Raw genomic sequence first — 21,002 nt, 5'->3', positions numbered from 1 at the left:
ACAGTACAGGTCATTGGCCAGCTGTGGAACACACATGCCAGCAGTGCAAGCGGCCTGGGTGCAAGGGACTGTTTTCAAATGCACAAAGTGTGTTCACCAGCCATAAAGTGACACGCACAGTGTGTCTACCAAGTTGACATTTCTGAATTCCCTGAGTTTTCCAGGTCTTCCCTGAGTGGCTTTGCAATATTCCCTGAGTGACACAGAACTTCGTTTTATGCCAAGGCAGGCTGACACCATGTTGCCTGATGCTGTCACTCTCTAGTAAGAATGTTAAAAAAATAAAAAAGCGACTTTCAGGTTTTATAAAAAGGAGTAATGCTTATTTTATTCAATAAGAAAACAGAAAGCGGGCGTGGGGTAGGGGCTAGTGAAATGCTCAGCAAATAAAATATCTTCGAAAAAAAAAGGTAGAACCAACTGGGAATCGAGTCGATTGTTCTCAAATACGAATAAAAAGGAGATGCATACAGAAGCAAATATTTTTGAATATGAGCTATTTCTATCAATTGATTACAAGCTCGTTGGTATGATGTCTGAACTTTGTCACAAGTGAGATTCTCTCTCAACAGCTGTTAAGTCACCCTCAGCTGTCCAGACATACTCTCAGCCCATGCACAACGCCTCAGTGTGGCATTTCGTTGCTTGAAAGAGTTTATTTTGGTTTGAATGAGGGAGTCCTGCCTCTCGGCGTCAGCCAATACACTTTGTTTTTTGATCTCAAGCTTCTTCAAAGGAGCGGTGGCACACCTCCTTTCCCGTTCATTCAATTTCTCAGTGAACGAGAACAGTCCCTTCTGTTCTCGTCCTCCTTCCGATGCATGTTCACTTCACGAACCATTTGAATCATCCTCTTGGTCAGTTGTACAGTGAACGCACAACTTTTAGTGCTCCCTAGGGGCCGCGAAAACATTTGAAAAATCAGGCAGTTCGACAAAATAAATGCATGTCTTTTACTGCGGCCTCTGAAACTGTTCGGACAAATTTTGTAGACGCATAGGGTACAGTTAAAGTTAATCACTCGCACCACAATTTGTGTGAAACGTCTCATATTAACAGAGCTACAGAATATTACAAGTTAACCTCCTACATAGTCATGCATTTTCTCTTCAACTTGTTCACCGAGTGATCGGGGCTAAGCTCCACCTTCACTGCGTCATGGTGGCATGTCGAGTCATTGACTTCCGGTTCTCTAGGAGCGAGCACGCAAAGCCTCTCCAAAGTCTCTGCCAGCTGCTTGGCTGTCGACTCCAATTGAGAGCTATCGAAGAAGCATGTGTTGCGAGCATCCTGTCGCAGTGCCGAACGTATTAGGTATTCCAGTAACCACAGGCAAGCTGGGCGTTTCGATGAAACGGTGGACGCATACACTCAAGCTGATGAAGGAACTTTAGCGTAGATGCACGTGAGCGGCCCGATCGGTCTCCGCGGTCCAGCCACCTGTTGGCGCAGAGCTTAACCAGCCAAACAAAGCGCTAATATTGCTTTAACCAAGTGTAAAACATTTTAAACATTTACAAAAACAATGTGTTAACGATTGCACACCTGCGAAAAATTTACACCAGCAGCAAAGAAGAATACATTTCGTTCCTCTTACTGTGTGTGGTTGAGCTCTGTGCCACCAAGTGGCTGCACTGTGCAGACCATTCACATTTGCACTTCTGCTCATCCCGTGAAACGACATGGTCAAAGGGCCAGGCCTTGTGGCCCTTGCGCTTGCATTTACCCTAACACCGGACTCGCGAAACGCTATTGCGTTAGTAATCTTCAGGTGTTTAGTGACGGCCGCAAACATGCTAATCCTGGTGCCGATTGGATAGCAGCAGTCCGATGCACTGCAGCCAGTCTGCTTGTCTGCTGCCTTGCAGAGGGACACGATGTCGCAGCTCAGCATATTGCCAGTCGCTACGTTTGCAGTCCAAAACGCAACAAAGTCAAATCATAGTGCTTGCGAAAAGACTCAGACTGAAACTGACCGCGGCGCTCTCAAATGGAGCACGTTGTAAGACAAGCAGACGACGCTTGCTGTGTGCCGGAAGTGCCTAAGTGTAGTGAGAAATTGTTCTTCTGCATTCTCTTTCTGTTACTTTCTTTCTATAGAAACAAATGAACTAACATTGCAACTATTACAAACATCATTTGTTCACCCTAAAGATGGAAAAATTATCGATGACCCGCCCTAGGCAGCCAATCGGATAGCCCGCCCTACTGATGTCAATTGGGGGATTTACGTCATATGGGTAGGGGCGGCTGAAAATTCCACCGAGCAGTGCTGCGATCGACAGGGATGTACATATTTAAAACCTTATAATAAATTACACGCTTTATGCGGAGCACTTAGATGCGTCCATTAATGATCAGAAGGACCTACTCTATCGACTCAGTACATTTGTACAAACTCGTCAAAATCGTTTCAGGGTCCTTTAAGGGCTCAAATCGCCACAAGCATATGCGAAAAAGCTCTGAATGCGTGCCAGTACAGTTATTAGGCATATCGGTGCTCGTACTGTGACAGGAGATGGCGAGTGTACGCGTGTATAATTAAGGAATACATACTGCATTCCGTGACAATTGCCCCGTCCGACACTTGTTATGCTTCACTGCAATACTTCTGCGTATGCTTCACTACGTAACACTACCGTACTAACGTGAAGATAACTTTCAGGAACCTGCCTTATGCAACGCGCCATGCTTTCCGAGCTTCGAAGCTAATGGCGGGGACCACAAAGGCAGAGTCGCATTGCTGACAGAGGCGAATTCTTTCAATGAAAAACACGGCACTGAACAGCAAGAACATTAACGGCGAACGTCGAAGCAGCTAAGCCTCGCGTTTCTGCGTTGGTGGCTACGGCTGCCAGCGGATCTGCGTGCGAGAACGCTGTAAGGCGGCAAGATAATCAAAACGGCGGTGTTGGCTTTGATTAATGCCGTTTCGGACCTGCGGTCGCGGCAAAGTCTGAAAAATCGGACAGCGAAGGGTCTTTGGGCCTGAAATTACAGACGTACGTTCTTATACTCTATAGGGCATGTGGTGGTGCCGCGAAGCCGTCTGCATTATCGGCCATTTCACAAAAACCAGGCGTCCGGAAAATCGGTCGTTGACTATACACTGGCAACTCCTCCTGCCGACGACACGGCGTGAAAGACAATTCGTAACGATTCAAAAAAGCCAATTCAACTGATACATTACATCCTGCATACTTTTCTACAGATATAAAGAAATTAAAGCTCAGCTTGGTGGCTCCTGCTGTGAATTTAATGAGCTACTAGGGTGCTGAACCATATAATACATTGTAAATAGTATACTTCCTGAGGCCTCATTAGTGATGATGGAAGCACACCTTTGCTGAAGATGTGCTTAGTACTGACACTTAACACTGAGACTTGCACAGACTTGCCTGGAAATCTTGAAGTGTGACTGGAGGAGGCGTTCATTGTAAAGGGCCTCAAAAGTCCCAGGATCCTGAACTTTCCCAAGTTCATGCCGTGCTGCGCCAACTATGTGCTGCATGAAGCTTGAATTTTCCAACAATTCTGAGAGGCCGCTGTATTCAGATGAAGAGCTACAAGAAAAATGAAGAGCACATCTAAAGAAATAAAAAAAAAATTGAATATATTCTGCCACCTACCAGAAAAGGTTCTGCAAGAGCTTCCCCAAGAACTTTGTGCTAAGAAGTGAAGGCAAACTTTTTCGTGGTGCCGGTTTTACTTTGGCATCCTTCCTCTTGCTGGAAGCATTAGCTTTATTGTCCTTCTTTTTGTTGGAAGCACTTTGAAGCAACTGCTCAATGCCATTCAGCTGCCCAAAAAGCTTGAGGGCGACTTGTGCACTGCTGGCACTGTAAGTAAGTCCACAAAATACGGAAGATTCCAATAGCTTTCATTTTTTTAAAATTTTCGTACCTACCTCCAACTTCCACATGACAGGGTGTGCTCAATGAGTGCTTCACAAATATTTCTTAGCTCTATTGCAATGAGTCTGTTCTTTTGACCGACACTACTTGTGCTAAAGTCAGACATCTTGTCCTGAAATCAGAATGCAATACATTCAAGTGAAACTGGTCCCAAATGACGCAAAAAGACAAAGGAAATCTTTTCAATGCTAATTTCAATCACAATGCAGTACCAGTGAGAAAGCCTCCAATTCAGCATCCACCATGACATTTGTTAGGTTCCTCAAGAGCTCCAGGATAGTATGCTGCACACCACTTCCTTGTCTATCATCACTAGAGCCTTGAGAATGTTTCTTTGCAACCATGAGGCACCGATGGCAACCAAGGACAAGCTGACTCTGCATGTGAGAGAAAGACAGAAAGAAAAAATAAAGCACTGCATAAATAAGTTGGGCAGGAAACTATAATGTTTCAATTCGTAACTGATTCCCACAGACTTGAATTGCATTTTAATTTGACTGCACTTGAAGCTCCAAAAAGTGCCCTTTGCAAACACTTCAAAAAAATTTGAAGCAATTTCATATATCCCTCCACAGTAAAATAACAGAAATCGGGTGTATTAAAATATACTTAAGTTATCAAATATTATTATCACAGCTAAACCTCAAATAACAAACTCCAATATAAATAAACTCTCAATATCATGAATTACTATTTAACTTTTTATATCATCATGACCATCGAATGCCATGTATTTTTAACCTCAATAAATTAAACCTCCATATAACAAACCTGTATATAACGAAATTCTCTATATAACGAAGTACCTTACTTTTAATTACCTCTGGTCTATACAGCACCATGTATTTAGAACCTTAATATAACGAAGTGTGTTTGTATGCGTTTGAATACAGCAAAATTTCATTGCCACCCCAAAGCAATGCCGAGACAATAAATTGAAACTTCTGCGGATGAAGATGGTCAAATGATGTAATTACAAGTGGCTGCTGGCAAGCGCACCTCTGTGCAGCGTGCCGTGCGACAAGAGCGACCGCCAAAGTGGAGCTGCATCATGTTCCTTATGAAGCACAACTGCAATAAGATCCTACCGCGCCCCGTGTGCTTTAGGTAAAAGTGAAATTGTGCGAGGGTGAAACAAGAAAGATGGTGGCTTCATGACTGCCGCCTTTCCGTGCGAGCAGAGGGAAAGAGGGGGAGGGGGTGGCTGGAGTAGAGGGTAAGCTTGCACACGTCTTGATTTCTGGCTCGCGTCTTAGCCAAGGCTGCACACGTCTGTAAGCGCGGCTGAGTGCATACACAGCCGCGCATCCTGCTTTAGAGGTAATCTGCCGCATGTGCAAAGAGTGGGCATGCTGAGACAGCATGGCATCATTTAAGCTGTCTGCCCACACACTCAGTATTGGAGGCAGCGCAATCTCGAGTTTTGGCGACCCGTTAGAGTGAGAGGCAAACGAAGCATTTGCTCCCCGTTGCAGGCGCTTTTCATGATAGTGTATTCTTAGTGCGGGCGATGCTATCAGCCGCAGGGATGGAGTGCATGTGAAAGTGTGGCTGACTTGGCTTAATTCGTACCAACAATGTGAATATATCATTGATGTGGCATTAAACCGTATCATTCGTCGCTGACTCCCAAATTCATCAGAATGAATTAGTTTTTCATTTAAGTTTGCTTTTTTCAAATGCCCGATAATTTGGAAAAGTCTGCAGCACCTTTCCTTGCAAGAAAAATCAGTCTGTGACTGTACTTATTTGCATTAAAGGTTTAATTTCAGTACAACAAAATTTTGATATAACAAAACAAATTCCCGACTTTACCGATTTTGTTATGTCAAGGTTTAACTGTATAACAAAATTTCACTGCTGCTTCCAAAGAAGACCGAGGCAATAAATTGAAACTACTGTGGACACCATGGCCAAGTTGTTGAATCACATGCAATTGTTTGCGAATGCACCTTTCAAATCGTGCTGCACGACAGAGAGCGGCTACTGAAGTGGAACAGCGTATTTCCCTACAGCAAAAATTAGCTGGTCATGCCCTTCAAAATGTGCCGCCAGATCTCAGAGGCAATACATAGGCAAGTGCAATGTTGATCAGAGGCACTAGTAGGTGCCCTAGAGGACACACGTATTGTCGCATAGTATCATGCACTCTACACAGCATAGTTCCGTATCTTACACATGCTGTGCAGCAGCACCCCATTTGGTGTTTTTGTAGGTGCCACATGGCAAGTGACAAGTATGAGCAGCGGTAGAGGTGGTAGTACTAAACACAATACCTTATAGCTTGAAGGCTAGGCTAGTATCTTGCAAGCAATCTCGATCAGCAAGAAAAAAGTTTTTCCAGCTCGTTTCAGGATCGCATGAAGCTCACTTTCTATGATCTTGAAGTCGAAAGAAGCTGTCCTCAACTCGCCAGAGAAAAGGACAAATTCCCAGCACAACAATTGGAACTAAATGATGCTTTTACTGCAAATAAATGTGCTTTCGGTGAGTGCACAGCTCCTGCAACAAGTTTTAGATATAAGAAAAAGGCAGATTTTTTGGAGCTGCTCGAACTTATCCACGACAATGTTACCTACTCCATAAAACCATGCGGTTGTTGTGCAACAAAACTGACTTACAAGCTGTCTGTTGAACCAATGCATAACAACCGAAATTTCCGACGCCGTATCGGGCGTTGCTCGAACTTGACACGACACCTCATTAAAAAGGCTTAAAGGGGATTGCTTGTTGAAACCATTGTAATGAAAACATGTTACAGTAAAACCTCGTTAAACCGTACTCGCTTAAACAATAGTTTCATTTTAAAAGTGGTAAAGTCAAATCTCCGACTAAGCAGCCATTGAACATAATGCGTTTTGTATCTGTACGTATCGGTTAACACGTAGTGTTTCCACTTTTCGTCACGAAACCACGGCGGCTCAGCAAAACAAGCCTCAGAGATTCGAACAGCCTCCAAGTGCAAACGTACAGGGCACTTGGAAGGGTGAAGCCACAACAACATCATCATTATTTTGATGCCGTGCCAGAGTCTGAGCGTTGTGGCTTGTGTTGGGGTGTCGTGCAAGATAGGACAAAAACAGGGTGCTTAGCAAAGAAGAAAAATTGGAGATCATCTGTACTGTCGAACGTGGCACGAAGAGTCAGAGCTGGCACGCGAGAAGGATCTACCGTTGTCTACGGCGTGCGGCATTTGGAATGCAGAGGAGAAGTTGGCCAGCAATGCTGCTGCGACCGTGAAAATACATCGGCTACGAGGTTCGACGTTTCGAGGTTAGACTTTTCACCATCGTTCCCTCTTTTATTGCCGAAGTGTCGCCTAACGACAGTGATGAGGACGGCACAGAAAGCGACAGCACAGGCGATCAAGGCCCGACAGTGGTAGATGCTGCACGTTACGTCCGCCTTATACGGGTGTTTGTAGAGAAGAGGGGGCTGGCGGAAAAGCTGTCCCATACCTTGAGTGAGTTTGAGGATCTACCGTTCTCTACGGTGTGTGGCATTTGGAATGCGGAGGAGAAGATGGTCGGCAATGCTGCTGCGACCGTGAAAATACATCGGCTACGAGGTTCGACGTTTCGAGGTTAGACTTTTCACCATCATTGCCTATGTTATTGCCGAACTGTCGCCTAACGACAGTGTGTGAAACACTGTGAAACAGTGTGCGACTCTGTGTGTAAAAGCGACACCGTTGGTCATTACAGCCGGATATTGAATGCTTAAAAGTACAAATTTGTGTAAACTTATTTTTCGTCTACAAAATTAAGTGAGGTGCTCACGAAACAGATAATAACTATAAGGGCGGTGCAGTTTTCTTACCAACCTGATCGAAGGTTCCATGGCACAAAATAGTGTGTGCATTGTATTCGTTTTCTTATTATTGTCTTTTCTGTGTGTGTGGTGCCGCCCATATGGGTTCGGGTATAGGGGACGAAACGGTTTCTCGTTCATGGCGCCCGAAGCCATTTTTTTTTCTTTGCTGTCGGCACGCATGCTTGCAAAGCTTAGTTTTGTGGTTCGGTCAGAAACCACCCCTGCTATACATCAACCATTAGTCCCTTCTGCTCGAGTGCCCTGAGGGAAAAGAGCGATGACAGATTACAGTTAGAAGCCAACCATGCCTGGTCTTCTGGCATCGAGAACGAGAGCCGCTGACAGGCCCATTTCACGCCAAATACCGATAATTCTATCCTCTTCGGCTGCAATAGTAAACGCTTGTTGGAGGAGGCTTTAAAACAGGAACTGAAACTGAAGTAAACATGAATAACTACAATGTGCTTTTACACAAAGTAAACTAAAGAAACAGTTGGAGAACCACAAAACCTTCTGCAAAGCCTGCGCTCCGCGGTGTCACCGCTCAACATAGCCAAACAGCGCAAAGCCAGCCCGCTAAAACGCTTACAGCTCAATGAAATGTGCGGAAATCATTTGTAAGCGCCTCTAGAAAACTTGTTTTTCAAGTTGTTAGTCATTAGCAACAAATAATACAATAAGAACCCTATTTAGTATTCTTTTTCTTATCCAAAAGCACATTCTTAGGGCATGGCAGAACTGACAAATAAGCGGCGAGCGCGCGGCGGTGTCGATCTGTTTATCGCTGAATGTAAGCCAGTGAACCATCGGCGTCGTCCCGCTGTGTCTATTTGTGCCGGGTGATGTTCGCTATGAAAGTTCGCTCCATGTATCCCGGGCTCGCTACAGTTAAACCTTGATATAACGAAGGTAAAATCGGCAATTTGCTTTGTTATATAGAAATTTCGTATTGAAGTTCGACCTTTCATGCAAGTAAGTGCAGTCATCGATCAATTTTTCTTCCATGGAAAGGGGCCGCAGAATTTTCTGAATTACCGGGCAATCGAAAAAAGCAAACTTGAATGAGAAAACAATTCATTTTGATGAATTCGGGAGTTGGTAACGAATGATACGGTTTCATGCCGTGTACGTTGACATTATCTTCTCGGTGGTACGAATTAAGCAAAGCCAGCCATGCTTTCACATGCACTTCACCCCCGCGGCTGATACCGTCGCCCACACTGGGAAGACGGTATCATGAAAAGTACCGCCAGCAGGGAGCAAATGCTTCATCTGCCTCTCGCTCCAACGGGCCACCGAAACTCGAGATTATGCAACCTTCAATACTAAACGCGCAGTAAGACAGCTTACATGGTGCCACGCCGTGTCGGCATGCCCACTCTTTGCACACATGGCATATTACCCCTAAAGCAGGGTGCGTGGCTGCATATGCACTCAGTCGCGCTTACAGCCATGTGCAGCAATGGCCGAGACGCACGCCAGAAATCGCGATGCGCACCAACTTACCCTCCCGCCCTGCACCTCGTGCAAGCTTGATCGCCGCTATCGCGAGCTCACTCCTTTCCCACTCTTTCCCTTTGCTCGCGTGGGGAGGCAGCACTCGTGGGTGAAGCCACCATCTTTCTATCTCACCCTCGCACCTAATAAACAAAGTGTGTGGTGCACGATAGGATCTTATCGCACATGGACTTTATATGGAACATGATGCGGTTTCACTTTGGCGGTCGCTCTTGTCGCGGCACACACAATTTGAGAGGTGCGCTTGCAAGCAGCCGCTTGTAGTACAATCATTTGACCATCTGCGTCCGCGTAAGTTTCAATTCATTGTCTCGGCATTCCTTTGCTGCGGAAGTGAAAGTTCGTTACATTGAAATCGTATACAAACGCACTTCGTTATACTGAGCTTCTAATTACTTGGTGTTCTATGGATAAGAGGTTATGAAAAGTTAAATACTTCGTTATATCAAGAATTTCGTTATATTCAAGTTCGTTCTATCGAGATTTAACTGTATTTTATAAAACTCAAACTGGTGTTCCTTAGGAGCTGTAAGGCCTAAAAACATTCAATGTGTTGCAAAAATTTCATGCTTCCTCGGCTATGCCCCAGCTCCCTTCCTGTGTTCGACATGTACAGTCCAAAAATGGCATGAAGAGACTCTGACAGCGAGAAAGAGGGATATCCAACCCCTTTCACCACAGCAAAACGTGAACATGTCTGTCTCCATAGCGAGCATAAGGGTAGGAGCCCCAACCATCTATCTACGAGTACGACGGACTCAAGCGGCACAGGGAAGTCTCGTGCACCACCAGTAGAAGGGACCATTTCTTCACCCTAGTGCTCAAACGCCCTCTGCAAAACAAGTGGGCCCACTGTGAATAGGGAGCAAACCCAATAGCAAAATTAGACTAGTTAGGCATGTAACCTTTTTAATGTGCGAGTAAATGTAAATTGTGTACTTGGCTACGTCATTTGTGCACTATAGTGTCCATACACCATATGCAGCACGTACTATGCGTTTCACACACCCCACTACAGCTGCATCCCTGATGCAGCCTACCCAATTTTTTTCTGACGTAATGAGTGCTCGATGTTGAAAAACAGAAAATGTGGAAGTTGTGAACAGAGTTGCCGTAATTCAGGTGATGTGAGCTCTAATGAAAACATGCCAAACAAAACACACAGGCACTAGTCATGCAGCATTAAAAGGGCACTAAAGGCTATTTCATAATTTGTTTCTTTGCTTCTGAAAAGTTGAATCCAGATTGCTTGTACCACATTTTGCAATTTCTGTCCTCATATTAAGCATGTTATTTGAAAAACACAGTTCGAAAAAAAAAGCAAATTTTTTGAAAATTTATATTGTGGGGTTTAACATCCCAAAACTACACGTAGGTCATGAAGGGCACTGCGCTGAAGGCTTGCAGATTAATTGTATTGGATTAATTGCAGATCTATGTACACAATTGTTCTTGTATTACGCCCCTATTGAAATGTGGCTGCCACAGTCGTGAATCGAACCTGCAACCTTATGCACAGCAAAACAGAAAACCATTGCCACTGAGCCACAGTGGCAGGTGAAAAGCTTATTTGTACTCCCCACACTCTAAATGACATAGTAATATAATCCAATCATGCGTGAAGTGCTGATGTTTATTCCAGTAGGTGCCACTACAGGCCGGTAATACCTATGGCTTGAGTGAACTACAATATGTTAGCTTAGCTAACTAGTGTTACCCAAAATAGAGGTGGATGAGGAGATGGCTTGATGTGGGGTACTCCGCAGAAAGCTCATTCCTTGAGTAAAACTCTCCCAAGGGAATACGGGAGGTTTATACCAAATAAGGAGCATCATTTCTGCATTACAAGCAGAACATGAACTCACAAAATATTTAATTCCAGCACATACTAAATCAGTCTCCTAAGTGTGCCCTTCCATCTCAGGACTTGTCATATGGTTTTGTATGTCATCGTCATATAGTCTCTCAGAGTGAACACCAAAAGGACAATAATGAAAGGAGCCCAGGCCGATTTCGTACCAGCACCTTACTTGAGAGGTCTGTTGCCAGTACATGTTTAATTCTTGGTTTTTTATCTTTGCCTCAGATACAAACACAATAAAGGTACCCAGCCAATGAAAACAAAATGAAAATTTAACTTTTGTACGATCAACAACAATTAGAAGGTATTGAAGACTGCATGTGTGCTACTGAATTTCAGCTCATCACATAACAATTCTGAAAAGCACTAAAGAATTCGCCAGTCATCTCTTCCTAAATTTACAGCCTACATACAAAATTTAAATTCACTTTACTGTTCTTTTTAATGTTACTTAGCCGGTTGGTTTATGGTGTAAAGCTAAAGAGTGCAGCACAAATTCAAACTAGAGATGATTGCGTTTTTTTAACAATTTTCATATCTGTCCATGTCCATCCATTTTTAGTACTAGATGTGCATTTCAGCACAATTATACATACCATTACATAAGGTGACTAAAAATGCATTACCCTGTTTAGATCCAGGTAAACTTATCAGCACATATTTTTGTGAGCTAGGTTAACTACTGCAAGCACTATACCAAAATCATAGGGCTTGATGGAATGCAGGTTGCACACACAAGAAACTGAACCTACATTTTCATAGCATTCATTAGTATCTGCCTCAATCATTGAGCCTTAAACCATTAGGTTTAGGGCCACTTATTTCTGATAATTGCACTATATTTTGTTTTATGAACAATGAATTTTCCTAATTAAAAAGAAAAGAACTAGAAAAAAATAGACACACACTTCAGAACTGTTTTGAATTTGTGAAAGAAACAGGAGTCCACAACAAAACAACAAACCAGAGGTTCTTGCAAAACTGCCTTGTCCATGTTGATCTGGACGACTCCCGACAATTTCAATGGCGGATATGAGCTGTCATCTCCGTCATAGTACTTCTGTAGCTGAAAAAAAGAAAATGGTTTAAAGCAAAAAAAATCAGTGGCATGAATTTAATCGCTTTTGCAAGACATCACGGTCATGTGAAAGGAGAAAACGATTAAGAAGTAGTGAGGGGGCAGGCTACACTGAATTTTAGAAAGCCAGGAAAAGTAGCTATTTTTTTTTTTTGGCCCTCACCAGAGTTGCATTTATTTTTAAAATGTGTCCTGAGCAAGTGTTGAATTATGTCCAGTGCACTATTTCTTAATATGCGTTTCCTCTCAACAACAAGCTTCCAGTTTATAGATAATACCTTGACTTTCCTGGACGATCATGTGTTGGTAATACTCTCCAGGATGATTGAAACTTGCTGAGCTGTTCGTCCAACAGTCAAAAGTTTCAAACCTACCCTTAGCAGTTCGTGTGTGTATAAGATGAACGTCAGCTTTAATATGCAGGTCGTGCCTTGGGGAGAAGCTGGTTTCCCTCTCATTGCCAGAGCTAGTCTTGGAATGCTTCAAAAGGTACATCAAATCTTTTAGTTTCTACAAGGTAGCAAAGAGCACAGACGATAAATGCCTTAAATTCATGCTCCATCGCACATACAGTGTGCTGCATATCTCACTGTGTCATCATCATCATCAGCCTAGTTACGCCCACTGCAGGGCAAAGGCCTCTCCCATACTTCTCCAACTGCCCCGGTCATGTACTAATTGTGGCCATGTTGTCCCTGCAAACGTCTTAATGTCATCTGCCCACCTAACTTTCTGCCGCCCCCTGCTACGCTTCCCTTCTCTTGGAATCCAGTCCGTAGCTCTTAGTGACCATCGGTTATCTTCCCTCCTCATTACATGTCCGGCCCATGCCCATTTCTTTTTCTTGATTTCAACTAAGATGTCGTTTACCCGCGTTTGTTGCCTCACCCAATCTGCTCTTTTCTTATCCCTTAACGTTACACCCATCATTCTTCTTTCCATAGCTCGTTGCGTCGTTCTCAATTTCAGCAGAACCCTTTTCGTAAGCCTCCAGGTTTCTGCCCCATATGTGAGTACTGGTAACACACAGCTGTTGTACACTTTCCTTTTGAGGGATAGTGGCAACCTACTGTTCATGATTTGAGAATGCCTGCCAAACGCACCCCAACCCATTCTTATTCTTCTGGTTATTTCAGTCTCATGATCCGGATCCGTGGTCACTACCTGCCCTAAGTAGATGTATTCCCTTACCACTTCCAGTGTTTCGCTACCTATCGTAAACTGCTGTTCTCTTCCGAGACTGTTAAACAGTACTTTAGTTTTCTGCAGATTAATTTTCAGACCCACCCTTCTGCTTTGTCTCTCTAGGTCAGTGAGCATGCATTGCAATTGGTCTCCTGAGTTACTAAGCAAGGCAATATCATCAGCGAATCGCAAGTTGCTAAGGTATTCTCCATCAACTTTTATCCCCAATTCTTCCCACTCCAGGCCTCTGAATACCTCTTGTAAACATGCTGTGAATAGCATTGGAGATATCGTATCTCCCTGTCTGACGCCTTTCTTTATAGGGATTTTGTTGCTTTCTTTGTGGAGGACTACGGTGGCTGTGGAGCCGCTATAGATATCTTCCAGTATTTTTACATATGGCTCATCTACACCCTGATTCCGTAATGCCTCCATGACTGCTGAGGTTTCGACTGAATCAAACGCTTTCTCGTAATCAATGAAAGCTATATATAAGGGTTGGTTATATTCTGCACATTTCTCTATCACTTGATTGATAGTGTGAATATGGTCTATTGTTGAGTAGCCTTTACGGAATCCTGCCTGGTCCTTTGGTTGACAGAAGTCTAAGGTGTTCCTGATTCTATTTGCGATTACCTTAGTAAATACTTTGTAGGCAACGGACAGTAAGCTGATCGGTCTATAATTTTTCAAGTCTTTGGCGTCCCCTTTCTTATGGATTAGGATTATGTTAGCGTTCTTCCAAGATTCCGGTACGCTCGAGGTTATGAGGCATTGCGTATACAGGGTGGCCAGTTTCTCTAGAACAATCTGACCACCATCCTTCAACAAATCTGCTGTTACCTGATCCTCCCCAGCTGCCTTCCCCCTTTGCATAGCTCCTAAGGCTTTCTTCACTTCTTCTGGCGTTACCTGTGGGATTTCGAATTCCTCTAGGCTCTTCTCTCTTCCACTATCGTCGTGGGTGCCACTGGTACTGTATAAATCTCTATAGAACTCCTCAGCCACTTGAACTATCTCGTCCATATTAGTAACGATATTGCCGGCTTTGTCTCTTAACGCACACATCTGATTCTTGCCTATTCCTAGTTTCTTTTTCACTGTTTTTAGGCTTCCTCCTTTCCTGAGAGCCTGTTCAATTCTATCCATATTATAGTTCCTGATGTCCGCTGTCTTACGCTTGTTGATTAACTTAGAAAGTTCTGCCAGTTCTATTCTAGCTGTAGGATTAGAGGCTTTCATACATTGGCGTTTCTTGATCAGATCTTTCGTCTCCTGCGATAGCTTACTGGTTTCCTGTCTAACGGCGTTACCACCGACTTCTATTGCGCACTCCTTGATGATGCCCATGAGATTGTCGTTCATTGCTTCAACACTAAGGTCCTCTTCCTGAGTTAAAGCCGAATACCTGTTCTGTAGTTTGATCCGGAATTCCTCTAGTTTCCCTCTTACCGCTAACTCATTGATTGGCTTCTTGTGTACCAGTTTCTTTCGTTCCCTCCTCAAGTCTAGGCTAATTCGAGTTCTTACCATCCTGTGGTCACTGCAGCGTACCTTGCCGAGCACGTCTACATCTTGAATGATGCCAGGGTTCGCGCAGAGTATGAAGTCGATTTCATTTCTAGTCTCACCATTCGGGCTCCTCCACGTCCACTTTCGGCTAACCCGCTTGCGGAAAAAGGTATTCATTATACGCATATTATTCTGTTCTGCAAACTCTACTAATAATTCTCCTCTGCTATTCCTAGAGCCTATGCCATATTCCCCCACTGACTTGTCTCCAGCCTGCTTCTTGCCTACCCTGGCATTGAAGTCGCCCATCAGTATAGTGTATTTTGTTTTGACTTTACCCATCGCCGATTCTACGTCTTCATAAAAGCTTTCGACTTCCTGGTCATCATGACTAGATGTAGGAGCGTAGACCTGTACAACCTTCATTTTGCACCTCTTATTAAGTTTCACAACAAGACATGCCACCCTCTCGTTAATGCTATAGAATTCCTGTATGTTACCAGCTATTTCCTTATTAATCAGGAATCCGACTCCTAGTTCTCGTCTCTCCGCTAAGCCCCGGTAACACAGTACATGCCCGCTTTTTAGCACTGTATATGCTTCTTTTGTCCTCCTAACCTCACTGAGTCCTATTATATCCCATTTACTACCCTCTAATTCCTCCAATAACACTGCTAGACTCGCCTCACTAGATAGCGTTCTAACGTTAAACGTTGCCAGGTTCAGATTCCAATGGCGGCCTGTCCGGAGCCAGGTATTCTTAGCACCCTCTGCAGCGTCACAGATCTGACCGCCGCCGTGGTCAGTTGCTTCGCGGCTGCTGGGGACTGAGGGCCGGGGTTCGATTGTTGTATTCATATAGGAGGTTGTGGCCAAGTACTGCACCAGGGTGGCCAATCCTGCTCTGGTGAGAGAGTGCGTTACCGGTTCTGGTCACCGGGATCAGGCCGCACTCCAGGCCTGTTTGTGCAATTTTCTCAACACACGGGTTTTTTTTTTTTTTTTTTTTTTTTTTTTTATTTTCCGGTGGAGAATAGCGCGCCACCGGGATTTGAATCACGGTCCTCTTGCACTGGAGACGGATACTCTACCGTCCCCGTAGGAGTTAAATTAAAAATTAATTTATGGGGTTTTACGTGACGAAACCACTTTCTGATTATGCACGCCGTAGTGGAGGACTCCGAAAATTTCGACCACCTGGGGTTCTTTAACGTGCACTTAATTCTAAGTACACGGGTGTTTTCGCATTTCGCCCCCATCGAAATGCGGCCGCCGTGGTCGGGGTCCGATCCCGCGACCTCGTGCTCAGCAGTCTAACACCATAACCACTGAGCAACCACGGCGGGTCCCGCAGGAGTTGTACGCCTCATTTAACCTACAGTGGTGCCCTACTTGGTCAGTCAAGGTGGACCAATCTGAGCTCGGTTATACCGCATGGATGGCACTCGGCTAGAGAACCTCGTATTTATGACCTGCACATGTGAGGCCTTACATATTTGAAGATATATATCTATTCTTTTTTTTTTTTTTTTTTTTTTTTTTAGGAGGGTTCCCGTACAGTGATAAAATAAAGGAAAAGACATTAAAAGGAAGAAAAAAAAAGAAAGAAAAAGGGGCGGAAAAAAAAAAAAAAAACGGAACATAACAGGTGATTTGAACTCGTGACCCTTCAATGTTGCCCGGAAAGATAGCTCAGTCGGTTGGTTCGTCAGGCCCCAGGCTACTTTCAAGCGCCACAGCTCCTCCTCCGAGCCTCACACTTACGTGGAAAGAGACTCATGTTGTCCGCGATAGTCGGTTTTTGCTGATTCCGAGTAGTTGGAAGGCATACTTTCTAGGAAAAATGGCCGCTCAAGGAGAAGAGCGAACTCGAGCGGCTTTAGAGGCTAGGAAAACTGCCTTAACATATTTAGACTTGAGGGAAAGCTTCGTTAACAAACTATAACACGGCAATCAGCACTCGAATACGACGAGAGAAATTACTGAGACGTGGAAAATTCCCTTGAAAAAAATCTGGTTTGCTAGACAAATGCTCGTATGTATTGAACCTCTTAAAAGATGAGGGGTGAAATATGCGCTCACCGAGAGGGCATCTTCAGCGCGAGACATCCACAAGGCACCTTACAGAGATGTGGAGAGCTTCGCGGCCGGAACGAAGCATCCCTTCTCCGCCGGCCAAGAGGGGGAAACGTGCTTTCCGATCGCTCAAGGTTGCGCGGACAACGCATAGCTCTAGCGTCTAGGAAAAGCTTAACCAGGTGCGATGGCGGCACGCATAGCGTGGGAAGCTAGCCGCCAGAATAACTATACCAAGGACTGCTGCTGATGAGGGCGAAGTACCTTCGTGTAATTATAATAACCCTAATAGGACTACTTTCGAAAAAAAAAGGAAACGGCCCAGAGGGCTATACTACGAGAGCTATGACTGATAGTTTTCTATATATATATATATATATATATATATATATATATATATATATATTCATCTCATCTATGGGATCGCATTCGCGCGCTGTTTCTTTGTCTCTGCGTGTAGTACAGTTAAGAGAGCCAGTTTAAGGGCGGAGAAGAAGAAAGAAGAGAAAAGCAAAAACTGCAGCGCCGTGGTTTTAAAGCGCACCCGTGGTAGAGAAACGGAATGCGATATAAGCGTGCGTAGCCATGATACGCACACGACAAACTGCCTTAAAATATTTAGACTTGAGGGAAAGCTTCGTTAGCAAACGATAGCACGGCAATCAGCACTCGAATATAATTATAACCCTAATACTAATTGTAAATATTCATCTCATCTATGGGATCTAATGCGCGCGCTGTTTCTTTGTCTCTGCGTGTAGTAGTTGAGAGAGCCAGTTTAAGGGCGGAGAAGAAGAAAGAAAAGAAAAGCAAAAACTGCAGCGCCGTGGTTTTAAAGCGCAGCCGTGGTAGAGAAACGGAATGCGATATAAGCGTGCGTAGCCACGATACGCACACGACAAACTGCCTTAAAATATTTAGACTTGAGGGAAAGCTTCGTTAGCAAACGATAGCACGGCAATCAGCACTCGAATATAATTTTAACCCTAATACTAATTGTAAATATTCATCTCATCTATGGGATCTAATGCGCGCGCTGTTGCTTTGTCTCTGCGTGTAGTAGTTGAGAGAGCCAGTTTAAGGGCAGAGTAGTTGGAAGGCATACTTTCTAGGAAAAATGGCCGCTCAAGGAGAAGAGCGAACTCGAGCGGCTTTAGAGGCTAGGAAAACTGCCTTAAAATATTTAGACTTGAGGGAAAGCTTCGTTAACAAACTATAACACGGCAATCAGCACTCGAATACGACGAGAGAAATTACTGAGACGTGGAAAATTCCCTTGAAAAAAATCTGGTTTGCTAGACAAATGCTCGTATGTATTGAACCTCTTAAAAGATGAGGGGTGAAATATGCGCTCACCGAGAGGGCATCTTCAGCGCGAGACATCCACAAGGCACCTTACAGAGATGTGGAGAGCTTCGCGGCCGGAACGAAGCATCCCTTCTCCGCCGGCCAAGAGGGGGAAACGTGCTTTCCGATCGCTCAAGGTTGCGCGGACAACGCATAGCTCTAGCGTCTAGGAAAAGCTTAACCAGGTGCGATGGCGGCACGCATAGCGTGGGAAGCTAGCCGCCAGAATAACTATACCAAGGACTGCTGCTGATGAGGGCGAAGTACCTTCGTGTAATTATAATAACCCTAATAGGACTACTTTCGAAAAAAAAAGGAAACGGCCCAGAGGGCTATACTACGAGAGCTATGACTGATAGTTTTCTATATATATATATATATATATATATATATATATTCATCTCATCTATGGGATCGCATTCTCGCGCTGTTTCTTTGTCTCTGCGTGTAGTACAGTTAAGAGAGCCAGTTTAAGGGCGGAGAAGAAGAAAGAAGAGAAAAGCAAAAACTGCAGCGCCGTGGTTTTAAAGCGCACCCGTGGTAGAGAAACGGAATGCGATATAAGCGTGCGTAGCCATGATACGCACACGACAAACTGCCTTAAAATATTTAGACTTGAGGGAAAGCTTCGTTAGCAAACGATAGCACGGCAATCAGCACTCGAATATAATTATAACCCTAATACTAATTGTAAATATTCATCTCATCTATGGGATCTAATGCGCGCGCTGTTTCTTTGTCTCTGCGTGTAGTAGTTGAGAGAGCCAGTTTAAGGGCGGAGAAGAAGAAAGAAAAGAAAAGCAAAAACTGCAGCGCCGTGGTTTTAAAGCGCAGCCGTGGTAGAGAAACGGAATGCGATATAAGCGTGCGTAGCCACGATACGCACACGACAAACTGCCTTAAAATATTTAGACTTGAGGGAAAGCTTCGTTAGCAAACGATAGCACGGCAATCAGCACTCGAATATAATTTTAACCCTAATACTAATTGTAAATATTCATCTCATCTATGGGATCTAATGCGCGCGCTGTTGCTTTGTCTCTGCGTGTAGTAGTTGAGAGAGCCAGTTTAAGGGCAGAGTAGTTGGAAGGCATACTTTCTAGGAAAAATGGCCGCTCAAGGAGAAGAGCGAACTCGAGCGGCTTTAGAGGCTAGGAAAACTGCCTTAAAATATTTAGACTTGAGGGAAAGCTTCGTTAACAAACTATAACACGGCAATCAGCACTCGAATACGACGAGAGAAATTACTGAGACGTGGAAAATTCCCTTGAAAAAAATCTGGTTTGCTAGACAAATGCTCGTATGTATTGAACCTCTTAAAAGATGAGGGGTGAAATATGCGCTCACCGAGAGGGCATCTTCAGCGCGAGACATCCACAAGGCACCTTACAGAGATGTGGAGAGCTTCGCGGCCGGAACGAAGCATCCCTTCTCCGCCGGCCAAGAGGGGGAAACGTGCTTTCCGATCGCTCAAGGTTGCGCGGACAACGCATAGCTCTAGCGTCTAGGAAAAGCTTAACCAGGTGCGATGGCGGCACGCATAGCGTGGGAAGCTAGCCGCCAGAATAACTATACCAAGGACTGCTGCTGATGAGGGCGAAGTACCTTCGTGTAATTATAATAACCCTAATAGGACTACTTTCGAAAAAAAAAAGGAAACGGCCCAGAGGGCTATACTACGAGAGCTATGACTGATAGTTTTCTATATATATATATATATATATATATATATATATATATATATATATATATTCATCTCATCTATGGGATCGCATTCGCGCGCTGTTTCTTTGTCTCTGCGTGTAGTACAGTTAAGAGAGCCAGTTTAAGGGCGGAGAAGAAGAAAGAAGAGAAAAGCAAAAACTGCAGCGCCGTGGTTTTAAAGCGCACCCGTGGTAGAGAAACGGAATGCGATATAAGCGTGCGTAGCCATGATACGCACACGACAAACTGCCTTAAAATATTTAGACTTGAGGGAAAGCTTCGTTAGCAAACGATAGCACGGCAATCAGCACTCGAATATAATTATAACCCTAATACTAATTGTAAATATTCATCTCATCTATGGGATCTAATGCGCGCGCTGTTTCTTTGTCTCTGCGTGTAGTAGTTGAGAGAGCCAGTTTAAGGGCGGAGAAGAAGAAAGAAAAGAAAAGCAAAAACTGCAGCGCCGTGGTTTTAAAGCGCAGCCGTGGTAGAGAAACGGAATGCGATATAAGCGTGCGTAGCCACGATACGCACACGACAAACTGCCTTAAAATATTTAGACTTGAGGGAAAGCTTCGTTAGCAAACGATAGCACGGCAATCAGCACTCGAATATAATTTTAACCCTAATACTAATTGTAAATATTCATCTCATCTATGGGATCTAATGCGCGCGCTGTTGCTTTGTCTCTGCGTGTAGTAGTTGAGAGAGCCAGTTTAAGGGCAGAGTAGTTGGAAGGCATACTTTCTAGGAAAAATGGCCGCTCAAGGAGAAGAGCGAACTCGAGCGGCTTTAGAGGCTAGGAAAACTGCCTTAAAATATTTAGACTTGAGGGAAAGCTTCGTTAACAAACTATAACACGGCAATCAGCACTCGAATACGACGAGAGAAATTACTGAGACGTGGAAAATTCCCTTGAAAAAAATCTGGTTTGCTAGACAAATGCTCGTATGTATTGAACCTCTTAAAAGATGAGGGGTGAAATATGCGC

The 21,002-nt window shown here is 44.1% G+C and overlaps 1 protein-coding gene across 2 annotated transcripts in view; it reads right to left on the bottom strand.

Annotated features, from left to right (window-relative positions):
• FANCI (Fanconi anemia complementation group I) overlaps positions 1–21,002 on the bottom strand; it is a 97,186-nt gene that overhangs the window by 31,022 nt on the left and 45,162 nt on the right. For both annotated transcript variants that reach the window (XM_050191107.3, XM_055061425.2), the window contains 5 exons: positions 12,071–12,172; positions 4,127–4,291; positions 3,908–4,026; positions 3,630–3,839; positions 3,399–3,563 (listed from right to left, as the gene is read on the bottom strand). In XM_050191107.3, the coding sequence (XP_050047064.2) occupies positions 3,399–3,563; positions 3,630–3,839; positions 3,908–4,026; positions 4,127–4,291; positions 12,071–12,172 (761 nt within the window). The remainder of the gene's footprint in view (positions 1–3,398; positions 3,564–3,629; positions 3,840–3,907; positions 4,027–4,126; positions 4,292–12,070; positions 12,173–21,002) is intronic.

Source organism: Dermacentor andersoni, chromosome 1, assembly GCF_023375885.2.
Source record: "Dermacentor andersoni chromosome 1, qqDerAnde1_hic_scaffold, whole genome shotgun sequence".
NCBI classification, from domain to species: Eukaryota; Metazoa; Arthropoda; class Arachnida; order Ixodida; family Ixodidae; genus Dermacentor; species Dermacentor andersoni.
The sequence above is the reverse complement of the archived record's forward strand: the minus strand, read 5'-3'. Positions and strand labels throughout refer to the sequence as shown.